At 41.1% G+C, this 19871-nt stretch overlaps 1 protein-coding gene across 1 annotated transcript; it reads right to left on the bottom strand.

Annotated features, from left to right (window-relative positions):
* Window positions 1–293: 293 nt before the first annotated feature.
* On the bottom strand, window positions 294–4303 carry LOC140736606 (tumor necrosis factor ligand superfamily member 6-like). Its single transcript, XM_073062426.1, has 4 exons — window positions 3991–4303; window positions 3863–3899; window positions 3323–3370; window positions 294–1424 (listed from the first exon to the last, which is right to left on the bottom strand). Exons 1-4 carry the CDS (start codon window positions 4231–4233, stop codon window positions 1021–1023), a joined length of 732 nt encoding a protein of 243 aa, XP_072918527.1. The 5' UTR covers window positions 4234–4303; the 3' UTR covers window positions 294–1020.
* Window positions 4304–19871: the final 15568 nt, after the last annotated feature.

The raw sequence follows: 19871 nt of genomic DNA, 5'->3' as shown, positions 1-19871 counted from the left end.
GTTACTAAGCCATTGTTAGTTGTCGAGCACTTGTTATCCTCTTCCCCCAAAGGTCCTTCAACATGCTGGGACACTCGGTCTTCAGCTGACGGAGGACCGGGGTTCTTAATCACTCGGTTTATGTCCCTGTGTTTGACCTCAAACCCTTTGATCTGCAACACAGTTTGTTGCTTGGATTTGAGCCTTGATTGCTTGAATCAACTTTCACAGCATGGTACAAAGCACAAAGAAAGCCATTCAGACATCTTTCCACTTTCCATTTTTATGTTATATTTTCAATTCATACTCATTTAATACACAGTTAATAATTCACAATGCCTTGCTAACATTGTTGTGGCCAATAAAATTAAACTTGCAGTGTTTCGTTTCTTCTTTTCTTTATATAAGATTCCAATTCCAAATATGCAAATACATTCATATCTAAGCAAATGCTTGACAAGATAAAATTATCCAAATGCAATAAGTACTATACATCAATATCACATTACTATAAATGTTGTTTTCAAATGTATAATTTTTACCCTCACCCTCATCAATATACGAGGGATAATTGATGTTTGTGGCTTAAGGTAGAAGGAGATGAGTTATCAACTTCAAACTTTCTGGATAATCACTCAGAGTTGAACTACACATGCATGTAATGAGAGCTGTATAACTCGTCTCCTTCTACCTTAGGCCACGAACTTATCAAATAGCTTCTGAAGGCCCAAGAGGCCGACTTCTACAAAGATGGGATCCATATGCTCCACGACCGCTGGACTAAGTGTGTAAGTGTAGGAGGGGACTATGTTGAAAAATAAATGTGCTAGGTTTTCCAAAATTGACTCCTTCTACCTTAGGCCATGAACTTATCAATCACCCACGTATATTCAATCAGATTGCACTATATGTTTGACTAAGGCATAATGGTTTAAACATTTTATTGTCAATATCATATGAAGAAAATAACTTAAAAGCTTACTCAGGTGCACAAACCTATGATCCATAGGCATAGGAAGAATTAAAAATAATCAGCAGAAACTAAAGCTTATGTAATCCAAAATAAGTGTAAAATTGATCAAAATTAACTAATTTTGGATCTGACACTCTCACTAATATACGATCGCCTTTGATTAACTTAAATATTCCTGTTTGAAAACTATTTCTTGACCACAAATTTCTCTTCTCAGGACAGTACAAGTTGCTCCTGACAGCCATTAGAGGAAGATCTTTCGGATAGCGATTGGTTCGCTTAAACACTTTCTGTTCCAGCATTGTGTCTGATTTACACTCTGTGCCTCGGAAGTAGATTTTGGAGTAAATTAAGAAGTAGCCATCTTCATTAATGACCAATGAACCTTCTTTGTAATGTAATCCACTTACGAAGGCATTGTCCTTCTTGGCCTCCCATAGGAGTGTACTCGAATTCCCGGCAGCGTACAGTCCTTTAAATAAGAGATTGCAAATAAAGTATTATGGGCAGAAAGCAAATAGGATATATTGTCATGAAAAATCAAAAATGCATTTCATATCACAGACAAGAGAAAATCTGCAAATGTTGGAAATCCAAGCAACATACAGAAAATGCTGGAGGAATGGGCCAAAACGGGCCAAAACGTTGACTGCACTTTTTTCCATAGATGCTGCCTGGTCTGCTGAGTTCCTATTTCCTAACAAAATTAATATGAAAATCATTCTTTTCATCGGCATGCTTCATATGGTAAAATAAGAGGAATTGTGCTGTGTTCCTTCAATTTTACTGTTACTTTTACAATTTCATTAACTGTCCTTTTCCCCATCTCATTTTAATAATGTTAAACTTGCTCTCCTTTATATAATTCTTTAGATTTGGTTTCTCACCTAAAACACACAAAAACGTCTACAGATGTACCGTTGAGACCATTGCGACTGGTTGCATCATCATCTGCTATGGGGGTGGGGGAGGGGGGCTACTGCGCAGGATTGAAGTAAGCCGCAGAAAGTTGTAACATTAGTCAGCTTCATCATGGGGACTAGCCTCTGCAGTACCCAAGATATCTTCAAGGAGCAGCGTCCATCATTAAGGACCCCAACTTGCAGGATATACCTTCTTATCATTGTTACCGTCAGGAAGGAGGTACAGAAGCCTGAAGACTCACAGTCAGTGATCAAGAACAGCTTTTTCTCCTCTGCCATCCAACTTCTAAATGAACATTGAACCCATGAATATTTTTTATTTTATTTAACCTGACTACATTTTTTATTTATTTCTGGTTTTGCACTGCTTAATTTAATTTAAATATTTAATAAACATACGTATAATTACTATAATTCAGTTTTTTCTATATTTATCATGTATTGCATTGTATTGCTGTTGTAAAGTTGACAAATTTCATGACATATACCAGTGATATTAAACCTGACTTTGATGTGACAAGGCCTCTACCAATCTTAACATAGAAATGATTTTTTTTCCCTAAGAGGATGGACACAATTTTGAGCAGGCAAACACAGCAGCCATTTTACAACACTGTGTCGGCAGGCAAACTGGGGATTAATGAATAATCAGCTTTTTCTGGTTTGATTCTTCTTTGGTAGCCACCTCTATGGCATTTGAATCACCAGAATAGGTGACCAGAAACTTCGTTTGTCTCATCTGAAAACAGACGCCTCAGAATTACTTACCGAGAGACACCACTTCTCAGTGCTATACAATTTCCACTGTCAGAATGATCAGCTGAATTCCCTACACACCACTCCCATGATTTTACAGCCAAAAGGCACCTCCACTAATGATACAAATTTATTTCTGCCCCTTTGTAGCTGGGATGTCATATTGCAACTGAACAAGACGTTGGTGAGACACTTCGAATTTTGGTCTCCCAGCTAAAAGACTGAGTAGAAGCTGGGCAAGGTGCAGAGATTTATGAGGACAGTATCAGAACTAAAACACATAAAATCACAAGAGGTCTAGATAAAATAGATGGTCAGAGTCTTTTTCTAAAACTAGAGGACATGGATTTGAGGTGAGGGGGGAAAGATTTAAAAGAAACTTGAGGAGAAACTTTTCAACGTAAGGGTAATGGGTATGTGGTCAAGTTGCCAGAGGAAGTAACAAGCATTGGTAAAGACATTTAGACAGGTATGTGAATAGAAAAGAGTTTAGAGGGATTTTTGCCAAATACAGGAAAATGTAATTATCTCGGATAGACAACTGGGGCAGCAAGGACAATGTGGGCCTGTTTCTGTGCAGTATAACTATGATTCTTTTTTTTTAAATCTTCTTTGATTTGAACTTCCATGCGATATTTTATACTAATTTCTTTCCACCACCCCCAACCACGTGCTCAGGCAAATCACTGACCTGTGAGGTGTGCAGCGACCGTGGCCTGCTTCTTAACTTCTGGAGCTCCTATAAAGAAATATAAGAGTTAGAGGCAGATGAATTCAAGCACATGTCTATAGAATCTCTATATTCTCAGTAAAAGAAAATCTCTTCTGGTGAGACAAAAAGATGGGGAGCAATTCAAATTAAAATCGAAAGTTACTTTCAATTTGAGTTTCATTCTCATATTGATTAAAATAAAAAGTGAATTAAATGCTCGGGCTGTTCCTGCTTCATTCAGTTCATTTTGAAACTTCATGTGTATAGTAACTGAACTACCTGTAGAGTCATGTTATATTTCTACACATTTTAAAATATCACTTTGTGTCCAAATCAGTTCACATTAGCTTTCTCCTTGTTGTATCTTGAAATGTGTGTGCATTATCAGGTTTTAAAAGTAATAAACTTATGGGTAACAGATTTTCATAGGTCAACTTATTTGCTGCCAGACTTTGAAATAACAATACTTAGGTATGAAGTTCTGTTTATATATGAAATTTAAAGCATGTTTCTACTCACCAATACTCTTTGCTTGTGAGCTTTTCTCGACTTGATCCTGATGATAAAGAAGAAAAATATTGCTTTCAAATTCTGGTTTTAAGTCAATTAAATTTGTCTTTCAGTTTTACAATAAAAGAAGAATGAACCTTTTGGATTTTCTTGAATTCCATTCTGAGCTCTATGATGTAGATTGTTCCAAGTACCAGACATGCCAATATTACTAATGTCAGGATCAGAATCATAGCAGTACACACTTTCTGCCAGTCCCTCGCTGGCTTCTTTTGTCTTGGTATCATCACTGCCGGGTGCATTGTGCCCATGGGATTACAAGAAACATTCAGGTTGCTCCCCACAGTATAAACATGGGGTTGTCGGTAATCAACTTCCATTGGCAGTTCCAAATCTAAAGTGCAGTTAGCAGCCTTCTATATCTGGCCCTTCTAATTCAGTATTCACGCATTAGACCAATATCGAACAATGCACTGGTTTTCTATCTCTCGTTGTGCAGCTGCTGTGTCAATCTATGTGGGAGTTTCTTTTACACAAAGCCCAATCAGTTAGCAGGTCCGCGCTTGGTCATCTTCCTCCTGAAGCAAATGGAAAGCTGCCAGGTAAGTTTCCATCCAGTGAAGATGACGCTGAAGGTCTAAATATTCCACCTATTGCCTATAATTTTCATTTTAAATAACTCAATCAAACCTACAATAGCAGAATTTCCAGACTGACTCTTAGGACCCCCCCCCTCCCCCCCCGTCCCCACCACATATGAAACTTTTCGCTCTGTCTGAAGTGAGAATGAACTGCAAAGACTATTTTTGTTGCTTCCTGTAACCTCCTGCACGGTTTAATTAACTGGGTGATTTGCAACATTTCCTCTGCCAGACAACATAAAACATCCAGTGGATGTGAAGATTATCTCATGAGAAAGCAAACCTCCAAATATGAATGCAGTGATACTACACGAATTTGCATTAGATCTGTGTTCATTTTGAAGTTAAGGTTTAGTTCCCCTCCAGTTATACCTGGATATTTCAAAAATTAATTAAAGGAATGATTTATTTCAACAACTTCTTCACTATTGGAATATTCATTTGGCATGAGGGGCCATGTCTTCTTCCATCAAGACAAAAACTTCCATTGCCAAGATCTCCTCTGATGTCAATGTATGAATGTGCAGGTTCACTTCTTACTCTCACGCAGCTAATGTGAAAGAAATGAGCTGTGACTCATGGGTTGCAGCAATAGACTGATTACATAATCTTGTCTGATACTTCAAAAGTATGCTTTCCTGTAGCCTGTCCTCAGCATCAGACATTATTCTGGTGTACCAACTGCTCTCAAATGATGGTGAAGAAGTGAAGTAGGTTTATCTCTGGCGTCATGACCAATACCTTTCCCTCAACCTACATTATAAAGCAAATTATCCAATTAACACTGGAAGTTTGCTGTGTGGAGATTCTGAAAGTGGCAGAAAAGCACTGCGTTAATGCAATTCCTTTTTATTCACACCTAGCCAGGGAAATTTTTAAACAAGACCGCTCTATTTCATTGCTGAGCAACACACACACATGCTGGAGGAACTACAGAGGGAAATGGTCCACCAACGTTTTGGGCCAAGATTCTTCATCTGGAAAGGAGGAGATAGCCAGTATAAAGATCAGGAGCTGACAGGTGATAGGCGGTGGTAGGCAGATGAGGGAGGAAGAGAGAGAGGGATGAGACTGGGAATGATGTGAGAAATTGGATGGGGACAGGTGTAAGTGACAAAGGGCTGAAGAAGACGGAATCTGATAGGAGCGGATCATGGCACGTGGATAAATGGAGCAATGTGGAAGTGATGGACAGATGGAGAGGAGGGGAGGAGAAAGATATAAGGTGAGGGGACCAGTTGGATTGGGAGTTAAAAGGGGGAAAGGGACAGAATTTCCATGCTGTGTAGCTCTTTGACTCTATGCAGAGTGGTTACCAGAAGTTAGAGAATTCGATGTTTATGCATCAGGTGGAATATGAAGCTTTCCTTGTAATATGTGTGTAGTTTTCACCTGACAAATGGAGGAGCTGGTGTAGGAACCCTTTCCATTTTAGCACAGGTTGAAAATGTTGCTAATACATCCATTTTGCTCGTTAGTCCAGCTATCCTCAGCACACTGATTCTAGGGCAGAAGAAAAGTAAGTCTTAATATGAATCAAGGACAAGGAATTGTGCAATAGGACAATAATGCTTCACTTTCCCTGAGTCACAGTATCCTGACCGTTGTGCAGTATAAAGTGGGATAACTAACTGATAAGCACCCTGCTGGACAAAAAGCTGCAATGAGATGTGGCTGACGTGCATCTGGTTGGCTAATGTAAGCTGCTTCTGACAGTAGGTAAAATACAAGAGAATAAGAAGGGAACATTGGCGTATAGGTAAGAGAAAATGGATTGAAAGCCATGAGAGGGGAGCAAGGACTGCTGGGAACCAACATTACACAATGGACAAAATAGACTTCTGTATTATAATCAATATCTCAGCAGTTAGTGTAAGTACATAATGGTCAGCATAGACCCAGTGGACTGAAGGGCCTGCTTCCAGTGGGCCGTGCTTTATGACTTTAACATCATTGACACAATTTCAAGAAAAAGGACCTTCAATTTTGTGGAGATTGATGAAGCCTGGATTGGAAATATTTGCCAGTTATTCAAGAAAAGGGACTTTCAAATATTAAATACATTAAATTCTTTCCAGTGGCTGACCAAAGAGTACCTAGAGATTTAAGATGATTGTCAAAAAAGAAGGATTTTGCTTAATTATTGAGTTACTTGGATTTGCTCTTCGGCTCTCAATGCTGGCCCACCATTTCACCTACCACAAGATCAATCTAACTCTTCCCTTCCACATAGTCCTCCATTTTCTTTCAACCACGTACCTATCTAAAAGCTTCCTAAATGCCCATAATTTGCCTCTACCACCATCTCTGCCAAGATATTCCATGCATCCACCACTTTTTGTTAAAAAAAAATTTACCCCTGATATCCCCCAAATACTTTCCTCCAAAATTATAAAATTATACACCCTCATATTAGGCCATTGCATCCCTGTCAAAAAGGTGCTGACTGTCCACTCCATCTATGTCTCTTATCATCTCGTACAACCAAGTCACCTCTCATCCACCGTTGCTCCAAAGAAAAGAGCCCTAGCTCATTTAACCTTTCCTCATAAAACATGCTCTCTAATCCAGACAGCATCCTAGTAAATTTCCTAAAGCTTCATCTTTCTTATAATGAGACAGCCAGAACTGAACACAATATTCCAAGTAAGGACTAACTAGAGTTTTATAAAAGTGAAATATTAGGTGCTCTAACAAATGACGCTGCTCTCTTCAACTGATCAATATGCTGTCTCCAGATGACAACAAACATCATCTCCACTATGTTGGAGAGTGGTCCAGTTCTGTCCTTAATCTTTCGAAGATCATCTCTTTTGATCACCTCAGTCATCCCTCACTGGCATTGCTTGTTTAGGAGTGAAAAGTAGATTTTTTTTGTTTGAGGAGCTTCCATTCGGGGCCCCAAACAGTCCTTTCAAGTGAGGCAACACTCCACCTGTGAATCTGGAGGGGTTGTTTATTGTGTCTGGTGCTCCCAATGTGGCCTCATCTGCATCAGTAAATTCGGGGAACTGATACATTGAGCTCCTCAGCTCCATTAACCCTAAGCGGAGCTTCCTAGTGGCCAAACAGTTTAATTCTGATTCCCATTCCTGTTTCAACATTTCGGTCCATGGCCTCCTCTTATTGAGGCCACCCTCAGGGTGGAGGAGTAACACCTTATATTTCATCAGAGTGGCCATCAAACTGATGACATGAATATTGACTTCTCCTTCCAGTAAAATGTTTTCCCTCCCCCTCCCCTCTTCTTCTATTCCCCACTCTGGCCTTTTACCTCTTCTCACCTACCTATCACTTCCTCCAGATCTCCTCCTCCTTCCCTTTCTGCTATGGTCCACTCTCCTCTCCTATCAGATTCCTTTTCACGAACCCTTTATCTTTCTCACCCACTTAGCTTCACCTGTCACCTTCTACCTAGTCTCCTTCCCCTCCCCACTTTTTGTTATTCTGGCATCTTCCACCTTCCTTTTCAGTCCTGAAGAAGGGTCTCAGTCTGGAATTTAGATGCTGCCTGACCTGTTGGAACACCAGTCCTTGCAAAGGGGGCTTTTCAACATATCAAAGATATGTAAAACTGTAGTAGAGGCGAATGGGAACACCTCTGCCCACTTTGTAGCCGAATCCACTACTACCAAGAAATTTGTGCCGATGAATGGTCCGGCAAAATCCACAAGAATCATTTGCAGACCATTCCCAGAGATGGAGAGGCATCTTCTAGACTGTTGCCATCCCAATCAGTGCACAGCAAGCTGCTCGATCCCAGTCCACTAGAGCCAACACTTTCATTTTGACAACTCCTAGATGACCAACATATAGCTCCTCCAGCACTTTAGCTCTCAGCTTGCATGGTGCAGCAATGCTCCATCCTACATACAGTAACCCCTGTCAAGGACAATTTCATTCTGACAGTAGTGAAAATGAAGGAAACAGGAAAGAAACAGGTAACAGGAAGCTATGCTGGGTGGCCATGCAGACCTGAGACACAATGGAGTCTTTTTCTGGTTTCCCTTTGGATCACCTCTGCCAGATAGGGAGACTTCCAATTTGCATGAGGGAGAATATGTCAAGAAGATACTTGAATCATGGGGGCATTTGGATCTTCAAATACATAAAGGCATACTCACATCCCAACTCCATTCAAGCTCATTTACAGATCCCTCAACACCCTCACTCAACAGATGACCGTCAGTCTCAGTCTGGAATGCTGCACCTCTGCTAGCATCAACAACAACAGCTTGCATCCATCTCTGCAGCCCTGAGGAAGGATCTCAGCCTGAAACATCGACTGTTTGCTTTTTTCCCTACCTGCTGCCTGGACTGCTGAGTTCCTCCAGCATTTTGTGTGTGTTGCTTTGGATTTCCAGTATCTACAGATTTTCTCTTGTTTGCATCTATATAGCATCACGGGTGTGATGAAGCACTCTAAGATGCTTCATGGGACTGTTATCAAACAAAACCTGATACTAACCCATGTGGAGAGAAATTAAGACAGGTGAAACTTCCTTAGAATTATTTTTGGGTTTCTACTATGTTTCCCATAAAATAATAAGTTGTTTCTTGATTTCCTCCTGACTGGAGGTTGTTAAATTAAATAGTGTAGAAACTGAATACCCTATAGCATTAGTCTTCTAGCCTAAAGAGGTGACGCATCCAGCTGCCTGTCCCACCTTACCCTCCCAGCCACTCCCAGACGCTACACCCTCCCTTTTGGCTGTATATTGGGCCTCTGGCCTCCTTCTAGGCTCTTGATAGCCTCTAGTTTCTTGCCTGGCTGCACCAGAGGACTTCAGCTTCTCATAGGACCAAACCAGAGAAAATCTGCAGAAGCTGGAAATCCAAGCAACACACGCAAAATGCTGGAGGAACTCAGCAGGCCAGGCAGCATCTTCGGCAGGTCTGGAGAAAAAATGCTGAGGAACAGATTTGAAAGGTGGGGGTAAGGGAGAGGGGAAAACACTGGGTGATAGGTGAAACTTGGAGGGAGAGGGAATGAAGCAAAGAGCTAGGAAATTGATTGGTGAAAGAGACAGAAGGCCTTGGAAAAAAGAAAAAAGGGGGGAAGGGAGGAAAATGGAATCCTCCCCCTCCCCATTTTGTTTCTTCTATGGCCTCATCAGGAAACCACAGTCAGTGTGGGTCAGAAATGATATACCCCCCCCTCACCAGCACAGCTCAAGTCCGCTAGGCTCACTCTACACCAATAACTGCATTGCTAGACACAGCACAAACACCATCTATAAGCTCACCTGTGCTACAACTGATTTCAGCAGAATCTCAGATGATGTGAGATGGATCATCTAGTTGAGTGGTATTGCAACAGCAACCTTGCACTCAATGGGGAAGTCAAGGGAACACAAGCCAGTCCTCATCAAGGGATCAGCGGTGGGAAGGTTGAGCAGTCTCATGTTCCTGTGTGTCAACATCTCTGAAGCTCTATCCTGGGCCTAACATATTAATGCAATTACACAGAAGGCATGACAGTGGCTATATTTCATTACGAATATGAGGAGACCTGGTATGTCACACTTAACCCATGACCACTAGTTGTAATCCCACCCAACCTCAGTGGAAAAAAAGCCTGCTTGCACTTACCCTATGTAAACCTCTCATAATTTTGCATATCTCTATCAAATCTCCCCTCAGCCTTCTGCATTCCAAGGAATAAAGTCCTAACTTATTCATTTTCCTTATAACTCAGGTCCTCCAGATCTGGCAACATCCTTGTAAATTTCCTCTGCACTCTTTAAACCTTGTTTACATCTTTCCTGTAGGTAGGTGACTAAAACTGCACACAATGCTCCAAATTAGGCCTCATCAATGTCTTATACAACTTCAGCATAACGTCCCAACTCCTATAATCAATACTTTGATTTCAGAAGGTCAATGTGCCAAAGACTTTCTTTAGGACCCTCTCTACCTGTGACACCACTTTCAATGAATTATGAACCTGTATTCCCAGATCCCTTTGTTCTACCACACTCCTCCATGCCCTGCTGTTCACTAGGTAAAACCTACCCTGGTTGGTCCTACCAAAGTATAAAACCTCACAGTTGTCTGCATTAAATTCCATCTGCCATTTTTCTACCCATTTTTCCAGCTGGTCCAGATCCTGCTGCAAGCTCTGATAATCTTCCTCGCTGTCCACTACACCCCCAATCTTGGTGTAATCCTCAAATATGCTGATCCATTTAGCCATATTATCTTCCGGATCATTGATATAAATGACAAACAACAACAGACCCAGCACCGATTCCTGCAGCACTCCACTAGCCACAGGCAACCACTTACTACCACACCTGACTTCTCCCACAAGGCCAAAGGCTAATCCAATTTACTCCCTCATTCTGAACACCGAGCAACTGAGCTTTCTTGAACAATGTTCTATCGGCTCCTTCACCTGCCAGAATACAGTCCCACTGATGCGTCTATTTTCCTGATTCTTTTTTAAAATACATTTATACGATTTGGATAGCCCTGGAAGGATCATATTTACTGCTGAAGAAGGAGGAGATGTCATATCTTCATTATCTCTTTAATCCATTCCTTTTTGCTGTTTTAAGCTATTAGGCTATTTCGGAAGGCAGTTACTTTAGCTTGGAGTCGCCTACAGGCCAGACAGGGTTAAGAGAGTAGATTTGTTTCTCTTGTGAACATTATTGAAGCAGGTAGAGCAGGAAGCCAATCCTCCATTGCTGAGACTCCATTTCCAAATGTAATTCCAGATTACCTAACTGAATTAATTTCACCAACTGTCGTCGGGGATTACCAACTGATTGACAGGAAGCTCCTTAACCTCATTTACTGAATTCCATCAAAACCCGTCCAATTGAGAGAAAATTGGTTAAAACTCACAAGCTAGCTTAACGTCCTTTAATAGTTTTGTGCATTTATAAATACTATACAAATATCATCCTTTATATTTTCCAGATGTTTCCATTTAACTTTAAGCATCACTTACATATAGTGTCCTTTAACTCAAGGTGATTTGGGACACTAGTAGTCAATTGGAATAGTCTATTCCTACATCAAGTCTATCCACAATTCCTTGCTAAAGTTCGCCTTGAATCTTTTTCCCAAATATTACACTCCGTGGTAATTCGATTGACACAATCCCCATTTACCCATGCTACCTTAATGTTACCACCTTTTTCTTAATCTTACCTGCTTGCTGTGAGTCTGACATGATTCCCACTCCATCCCACATCAGTGAATTAGCCCAGTATCCTCTCAAGGGAAGGCCTTCTGTTCATCAGCAAAGGAAAGCAACACACAAAAGATTGCAGGTGAATTACAACTGAAAACTGAAAATGCTGAAAATATTCAGCCAGTCAGACAGCATATGTGGAAAGAGACACAGTTAATGTTTCAGTTCAAAAATCCTTCAGAAGACCTGGAAAGGAAAGAGAAATCTCCTCTACACCACCTGTAATGTAATCACATCATTGTTGTAATGTAGTGGTCAGAGCTGTGGTCTAATTAGTATTGTACTGTTCTAGACTAACCACCTTGCTCTTGAATTCTACAGCTCAGCTAATGAAATGGATAGCTTTTTGATTTGTCTTGCTACCTTCTAGTATCTGTGCACATACATTATAAGGTATCACTATTCTTCCACGCTGCTCTATACTTTCCTGCTTCTCTCCTCTTTGCACCACCTCAAATGCATTACCTCACACTCTTCTGGATTAAATTCAATGTTCCACTTTGTCTGTCCAATTGACAAAACAAACTATTTGCACCTCCAGTCCAATCATTCCATCCTCGTGTTGCCAATTTTTGCCACCTGTATTATAGACAATAGATAATAGACAATAGGTGCAGAAGTAGACCATTCGGCCCTTTGAGACTGCACTGCCATTTTGAGATCATGGCTGATCAATTACTATCAATACCCAGTTCCTGCCTTGTCCCCATATCCCTTGATTCCCCTATCTATAAGATACCTATCTAGCTCCTTCTTGAAAGCATCCAGAGAATTGGCCTCCACTACCTTCAGACGCAGTGCATTCCACACCCCCACAACTCTCTGGGAGAAGAAGTTTTTCCTTAACTCTGTCCTAAATGACCTACCCCTTATTCTCAAACCATGCCCTCTGGTACTGGACTCTCCCAGCATCTGGAACATATTTCCTGCCTCTATCTTGTCCAATCCCTTAATAATCTTATATGTTTCAATCAGATCCCCTCTCAATCTCCTTAATTCCAGCGTGTACAAGCCCAGTCTCTCTAACCTCTCTGCATAAGACAGTCCAGACATTCCAGGAATTAACCTTGTGAATTTACGCTGCACTTCCTCTACAGCCAGGATGTCCTTCCTTAACCCTGGAGACCAAAACTGTACACAATACTCCAGGTGTGGTCTCACCAGGGCTCTGTACAAATGCAAGAGGATTTCCTTGCTCTTGTACTCAATTCCCTTTGTAATAAAGGCCAACATTCCATTAGCCTTCTTCACTGCCCGCTGCACTTGCTCATTCACTTTCAGTGACTGATGAACAAGGACTCCGAGATCTCTTTGTATTACTCCCTTACCCAACTCTATACCGTTCAGATAATAATCTGCCTTCCTGTTCTTACTCCCAAAGTGGATAACCTCACACTTATTCACATTAAACGCCATCTGCCAAGTATCTGCCCACTCACCCAGCCTATCCAAGTCACCCTGAATTCTCCTAACATCCTTATCACATGTCACACTGCCATCCAGCTTAGTATCATCAGCAAATTTGCTGATGTTATTTTCTATGCCTTTATCCAAATCGTTAACGTAAATGGTAAACAGCTGTGGTCCCAATACCGAGCCCTGTGGCACCCCTCTAGTCACCACCTGCCATTCCGAGAAACACCCATTCATCGTTACCCTTTGCTTTCTATCTGCCAACCAGTTTTCTATCCATGTCAATGCCTTCCTCCCGATGCCCTGAGCTTTGATTTTACCCACCAATCTTCTATGTGGGACCTTATAAAATGCCTTCTGAAAATCGAGGTACACTACATCCACTGGATCTCCCCCGTCTAACTTCCTGGTTACATCCTTGAAAAACTCCAACAGATTAGTCAAGCATGATTTACCCTTGGTAAATCCATGCTGGCTCAGCCCAATCCTATCACTGCTATCTAGATATGCCACTATTTCATCTTTTTTTTTATTGCGGTTTTAAGTGATTACAGAGTAAAGTATAGGAAAAAAATGTATATAACCCTTCCCCCCTCCCCTTAACCCCTCCCCCCTAACTTCCCTATAGAAAAAAAGGAGAAAGAAAGAAAGAAAAAAAAGAGTGCCTGGATGTTGGAAGATCTCCACATGCTCCATGGAGTTCGTAATAACTTTAGTGTATATATTTATTTCTTTCCCCAAGTAACCAATTGTTTCATCTTCAGAGCACCTATATATTTAGTCCTGTCTTTTGTAAATAGGGGCATCAAATTTTCAGAAATGTTTCATATTTATCTCTTAAATTATAAGTAATTTTTTCTAGTGGAATACAGCCATAAATTTCTTTCTTCCAACAATCTATACTTAAATATGTATCCGATTTCCAAGTAACTGCAATAGCCTTTTTGGCTACTGCCAGTGCAATTCTTATGAATTCTTTCTGATATTTATTCAGTTTGGGTTTCGGTTTTATCCCTTCAATATCACCTAGTAAGAGTAATATTGGATTATGAGGAAGTTGTGTTCCTGTAATTTGTTCCAGTAAAAGTCTTAAATTTGTCCAAAAAGGTTGAATTTTAGAACAAGACCATGTAGAATGTAAAAAAGCACCAGTTTCTTGGTTACATCGGAAACACTGATCAGATAAATTTGGGTTTAATTTATTTATTTTTTGTGGTGTAATATATAATTGATGTAGAAAATTATATTGCACTAATCTTAACCAAACATTTATTGTATTTGTCATACTATCAAGACATAGTCTTGACCAATTTGTTTCTTCAATTTTAATATTCAAATCACTTTCCCATTTTTGTCTTGACTTATGGACTCCTTGTTTAATTGCCTGTTTTTGAATCAAATTATACATACAAGATATAAATTTTTTAATCTTTCCTTTTTGAATTAAAATTTCTATTTCATTAGATTTCGGCAATAACATTGTTTGACCTAATTTTTCTCTTAAATAAGCCCTTAGTTGAAAGTAACCAAAAAAAGTGTTTTTCGATACTTTATATTTATTCTTTAATTGATCAAATGACATTAATATACCTCCTTCAAAACAATCTCCTATATATCTAATCCCTTTTTGAAACCAACTATATAAAAGTTGATTATCCATTGTAAAAGGAATAAGTCTATTTTGAATTAAAGATCTCTTTGCTAATAAAGATTTTTTTGTCTCATCATCAACATTTATCTTATTCCATAAGTCAATCAAATGTTTTAATATAGGAGATTCTTTCTTTTCCCGTATCCATTTAGATTCCCATTCACTATTTCATCCTTAATAATGGACTCTAGCATCTTTCCCACCACCGATGTCAGGCTGACAGGTCGATAGTTCTCTGTTTTCTCCCTCCCTCCTTTCTTAAAAAGTGGGATAACATTAGCCATTCTCCAATCCTCAGGGACTGATCCTGAATCTAAGGAACATTGGAAAATGATTACCAATGCATCCGCAATTTCCAGGGCCACCTCCTTTAGTACCCTAGGGTGCAGACCATCTGGACCTGGGGATTTGTCAGCCTTCAGTCCCATCAGTCTTCTCATCACCGTTTCCTTCCGAATGTCAATGTTACTCAGCTTACTGTATGTAGTGGGCGGCAGGTTGCAGATACGTCTCTACCAATGGAGGTATAAGGTGCTCCTTTGCACTACGAGCCTGTAGGTCACCCTTGGACAAGGTGTAGAACCTGCTTAACTCCCTGATCAGGATCATGTGAGGCCCTGGGAGCAGGTGATGGACGGTTGTATGAGTAGCTGGTGTGTATCGTGTTCTGGTTATGTGACTACTGGCGCTAGGCAGATAACCTTTGAAGAGTATTGATAATGGCTGGGGTCAACCGTCTTATAAAGACATTGCCCAGAAGAAGGCAATGGCAATGTACTTCTTTAGAGAAATATGCCAAAGATCATGATCGCCCACGTCATATGACACAGCACATAATGAAGATGATGGCTGTAGAGAATGGTCTAAATGCAACAGAACATAAAAAGCAAGAAACTGCACTCTAAGCTCTAGGAAACTTTGCTGATAACACAATTCTAATCACAATATCACCCATTAAGCTTTAAATTCCTGGGTGTCACTATCTTAGAGAACCCGTCCTGCACCCAGCATATAAATATAATGGCACAAAAAGCATGACAGTGCCTCTACGTGATCAGAAGTCTGCGGAGATTAGGCATGTCATCAAAACTTTTGGTGGACTTCCACAAAAGTGTGCTGACTGGCTGCATCACAGCCTGGTATGGAAACACCAATGCCTTTGAGTGGAAAATCCTACAAAAGGCAGTGGATTCAGCCCAGTAATCATGGGTAAAACCCTCCCACCCATTGAACACATCTATATGAAATGTTGCCGTAGAAAAGCAGCATCCATCATCAAAGATCCTCACCACCCAGGCCGTGCCGTTTTCTCAGTGCTGCCATCAGGTAGGAGGTACAAGTGCCCCAGGACTCATACCATCAGGTTCAAGAACAGTTACTATCCCTCAACCATCAGGCTCTTGGATAGCTACACTCGTTTAAGTACTCTTTTATCTTGCTATTTCATGCTCGCAATTTATTGGTATTTATTTATTTTCTGCATTTCGTGCAGTTTGTTTACAGTTAGTTCCTGATGCTTACAGTTTACAGATCTTGTTTACAGTTGCTCAGCATGCCTGCAGAAAAAGGATTTCAGGGCTGTATGTGGTGACGTGAATGTACTCTGATCATAAATTTTACTTTGAACTTTAACCACAGCTCCTTGCCACCTGCTAGATTCAATCTGCTAGTCTTGCTTATATGGCCATTTACATATATCCTTTTACATTTTCATACACTTTTTCTTACTCCATCACCATGTGTCTATCATAATCGTTGCATATAATATCTAACTAAATCCACATCTTGATTTCTTCCTCCCCAGAAAAATTAACAGTCACATCTTCCACAGCATAAATGCCGCAGACTTAATACTCCGTAGCACTCACCTTTGTAGTTTCCATAAACTAACATCACAAGCTGAGAAGTGAATAAAACTGAAATTAATGCTAATATTTCTGAATGCCATTTTGTTTGATTTCCAACCTGATTTGCATAAACCCAAGCTCATGTGAAAGGATCAGAATCACAGTAGCTTCACAACCGTTTAAAAAAGAAACCGATGCCTATCATTGAATGATTATAATTACTAGTCAATTCTAGGAACTGGTCATTGTTTGCAACATTTTTAATGTTGCAAGAGGATGTTGTGTGGTCACTGCAACCAAAAAAGTGGATATTTTTAACACCTGCACTGGTAACTGAGCAGAAACAATACATTTAAATGTCAGATAAAGTCAAACTGCAAGAGCAAGCCATCTGATAACCATTCTCACGCAAATACACCACAACCCTGACACTGGATTTCATCCTCATTGGCATGTTAAACATGCCACCTTTCATCTTCTCCTTCCTCTTGGAATTAAGGTACCTGGTTCTGTGGCCTCTGAGGTGCTCGATAAGACTATGGTTGGATTGCACATGGAACAGAAGTTGATTGATTTGGAGAGCAGTTTGGAAGGAAATGCCAGGCTACCCAACAAATGGGTCAGACGTTCTCACTTCTGCTCGGATGCTCCTTGCCCATCTGAGTGTTCATGAGTGAGGGATTCTCATGAACTGATGGACATGTCATGTTCTTTCAAAGAAGCTTCTGTCCTGGCAAAAGGTCTCTGGCTATCCACTCAATCTATGCCTCTTATCAGCTTCAGTCCAAATCTTAGGTGCTGTCTGTGTGGAGTTTGCATGTTTTTCTTGTTGGCTCCATAGGTTTCCTTCAGGAGTGAGACAATGGGATGAGGCGAGAATGGGGCTACCAGGAGAGGCAGAGTTGAGGAATAGGAAGGCTGCAGGGTAACAGGGAACAGCCAAGTGAAGAAATTAATGAAGTTAAATTAAAAGTTACGCAATTCATTGTAGGTGAAGTGAAGTGAACATTCGGTTCGAGGGGCTGAATGGCCTTCGCCTGCACCTATTGTCTATTGTCGTGTGCAATTAAGTTTTCATTCATCTTTGCATCTGAGCACAAATGTTGCTCCAGCTTCAGCAGTCTTACTTCTGTTTATTCAGTTCCTCAGAAGTCATTGAGCAGCCAGAAATCTCTCTGAAGTCAAGAAGATCCGCTGCTCTTTGTTTCCACAGTTGGCAGCCAGTCACTAGGGTGGAAACCACAGTGCTCTGAAATAAACCTAAACTTCATACAGATTGTGCTGTGGAACCACCTCTTCAGAAGCATTGAAAGTGGAAAAGGAGAACCTGCAGATGCTTCAAACTAACCAAGCAGGTCACAGCAGTGTTAGTGGGGTGAGAAGGGCATTAATGTTTCAGGTTAATAAGCTCTCATCAGAACTGTGTGATCTATTAGGAGAGGGATGATCAAGCAGTTTGTACCCACAGAATTATTATGGTAGTTTCAGAGATTAAAGGTAGAAAGCTGGACATTGGAAGTGACTTCATAGAGTTTTAAGATTACAGAGTTGTCATAGCACAAATAACACCATTCAGATCACTGAGTCTACATTCCCCATAGAGCCATGCCATCAGTCCCACAACCTGCAAACTATTGGTCCCGATCCATTGTGAATACTCTAATGACCAGTCTGCATCCAGTTGCCATTGCCTGCAGTATAATGGTCCACGGATCCCTCCTCATCTCAGCACAGGTATGGGTTTTTGAAGACGTAAGTGCAGAAAACTGGGAAAGCACTCAGCAGGTCAGGTAGCATCCCTGGAGTAAAAACCAGAGTTAATGTTTCAGATCACTGACCAAATAGGTTAAGTCCTTTCCTCAACCTTCTCCTATCTCTCGTCATGTCTTCATCCTGTTCTTGCAAATGACTTCCTTCTATCTCAACTCTGTACTCGTGGAATTACTAACTTCCCAACTTCCTTTTCTCATTGTTACATTCCTCCTCACCTATAGATCCAACCTCACCCCCTCTGTCCTTCAAAACTATTATCCTGTCTCTACTTTCTCTCCAATATTCACATTGCCATAGAGTCGTTGAGGCATACAGCACAGAAAGACCATTCAGCCCATCTTTTCCATGCCAGCCATCAAGCACCCATCTACACTCATCTCATTGATCAATAGTTGATCAGTAGCCGTCTGTGACTAGAGTTTCAACTACTCATCTAGACAGTTCATAAATACTGTGTTACAAGACACACCCAACCGCTTCAGTTTCCGGAATTCAGATGCTCTAACTCTCTGAAGCATGGCTAGCTGGCATGGCCCCTTTAAAGGTTCAGAACGGTCCAGCTAGTTGGCAATCATGTTTTGGACACCGAGAATAGTGTGTTTAAAGAGCACCTGAATGGCGATTTGGTACTCAATCATAAGCCTAACCAGTAATATGATCGAGTGTTTGTTTTGTGCTCATCTCTCAATTCTGTCTGATACCGTGTCTCAATCCTTGCTTCAGATTCTCCAGCATTTGGGAACAAACCATCCCGGCTAAGGACTCTTACCACAGTACAACTGCGGTGTATCAGAGTCTGTCATCCGCTGTGACCAGCTACAGCGAGAGAGTTTCCAGACAGCCTGGAGATTCACAGACTCCAGGTAGCCGTTTGTCAGCTTTCACAAGAAGGAAGTCAGAGATGCTCGGAAGAGCCAGACGGTCAGTTTGCAGACTCAGTACCTCTTCCAACCCCAGAGAGATTCAATAGTGACCTGGGTTCTTGCTGCAGCTTCCTCATCCAATGCGCATTGGTGTTTGAACTCCAGCAGATCCAGTTCCCTTTGGAACCCGAGAAAGAGGTCTTCATTATCTCTCTTCTGACTGTAAGAGCCCTAGCCTAGGCCACCGAGCTTTGGGAACATGGGTCACAGGTTTGCACGGATTTGGAGGAATTCATGGCCACCTTGTGGAAGATGTTCCATCGCACCACCAGAGCCAGCCAAGCCTCAGACCACCTGATGAAGACTCAACAGGGCAGAAGGTCAGCGAGCAACTACGTGATCGAATATCGGACCTTAGCCCAATACAGTGGCTGGAAGGGGAAGGCCTTGGCAACTATACCGTCATGGTCTCTGAGATGGACTGAAGGATGCCCTCGACTTGGGAGAACCAACAGGGAACAAAGGTTCTGGTCCGCCAGTCTATTCATCTCAATAATCACCTGGCAGAGTGAAAGTGGGACTACTTCAGGAGGTTGAAGGAAGCGGATCTGAGCCCGGTCCCAACA

This window comes from Hemitrygon akajei, chromosome 12 (genome assembly GCF_048418815.1).
Source record: "Hemitrygon akajei chromosome 12, sHemAka1.3, whole genome shotgun sequence".
Classification (NCBI taxonomy): Eukaryota; Metazoa; Chordata; class Chondrichthyes; order Myliobatiformes; family Dasyatidae; genus Hemitrygon; species Hemitrygon akajei.
This window is presented reverse-complemented; position numbering and strand designations above follow the sequence as displayed.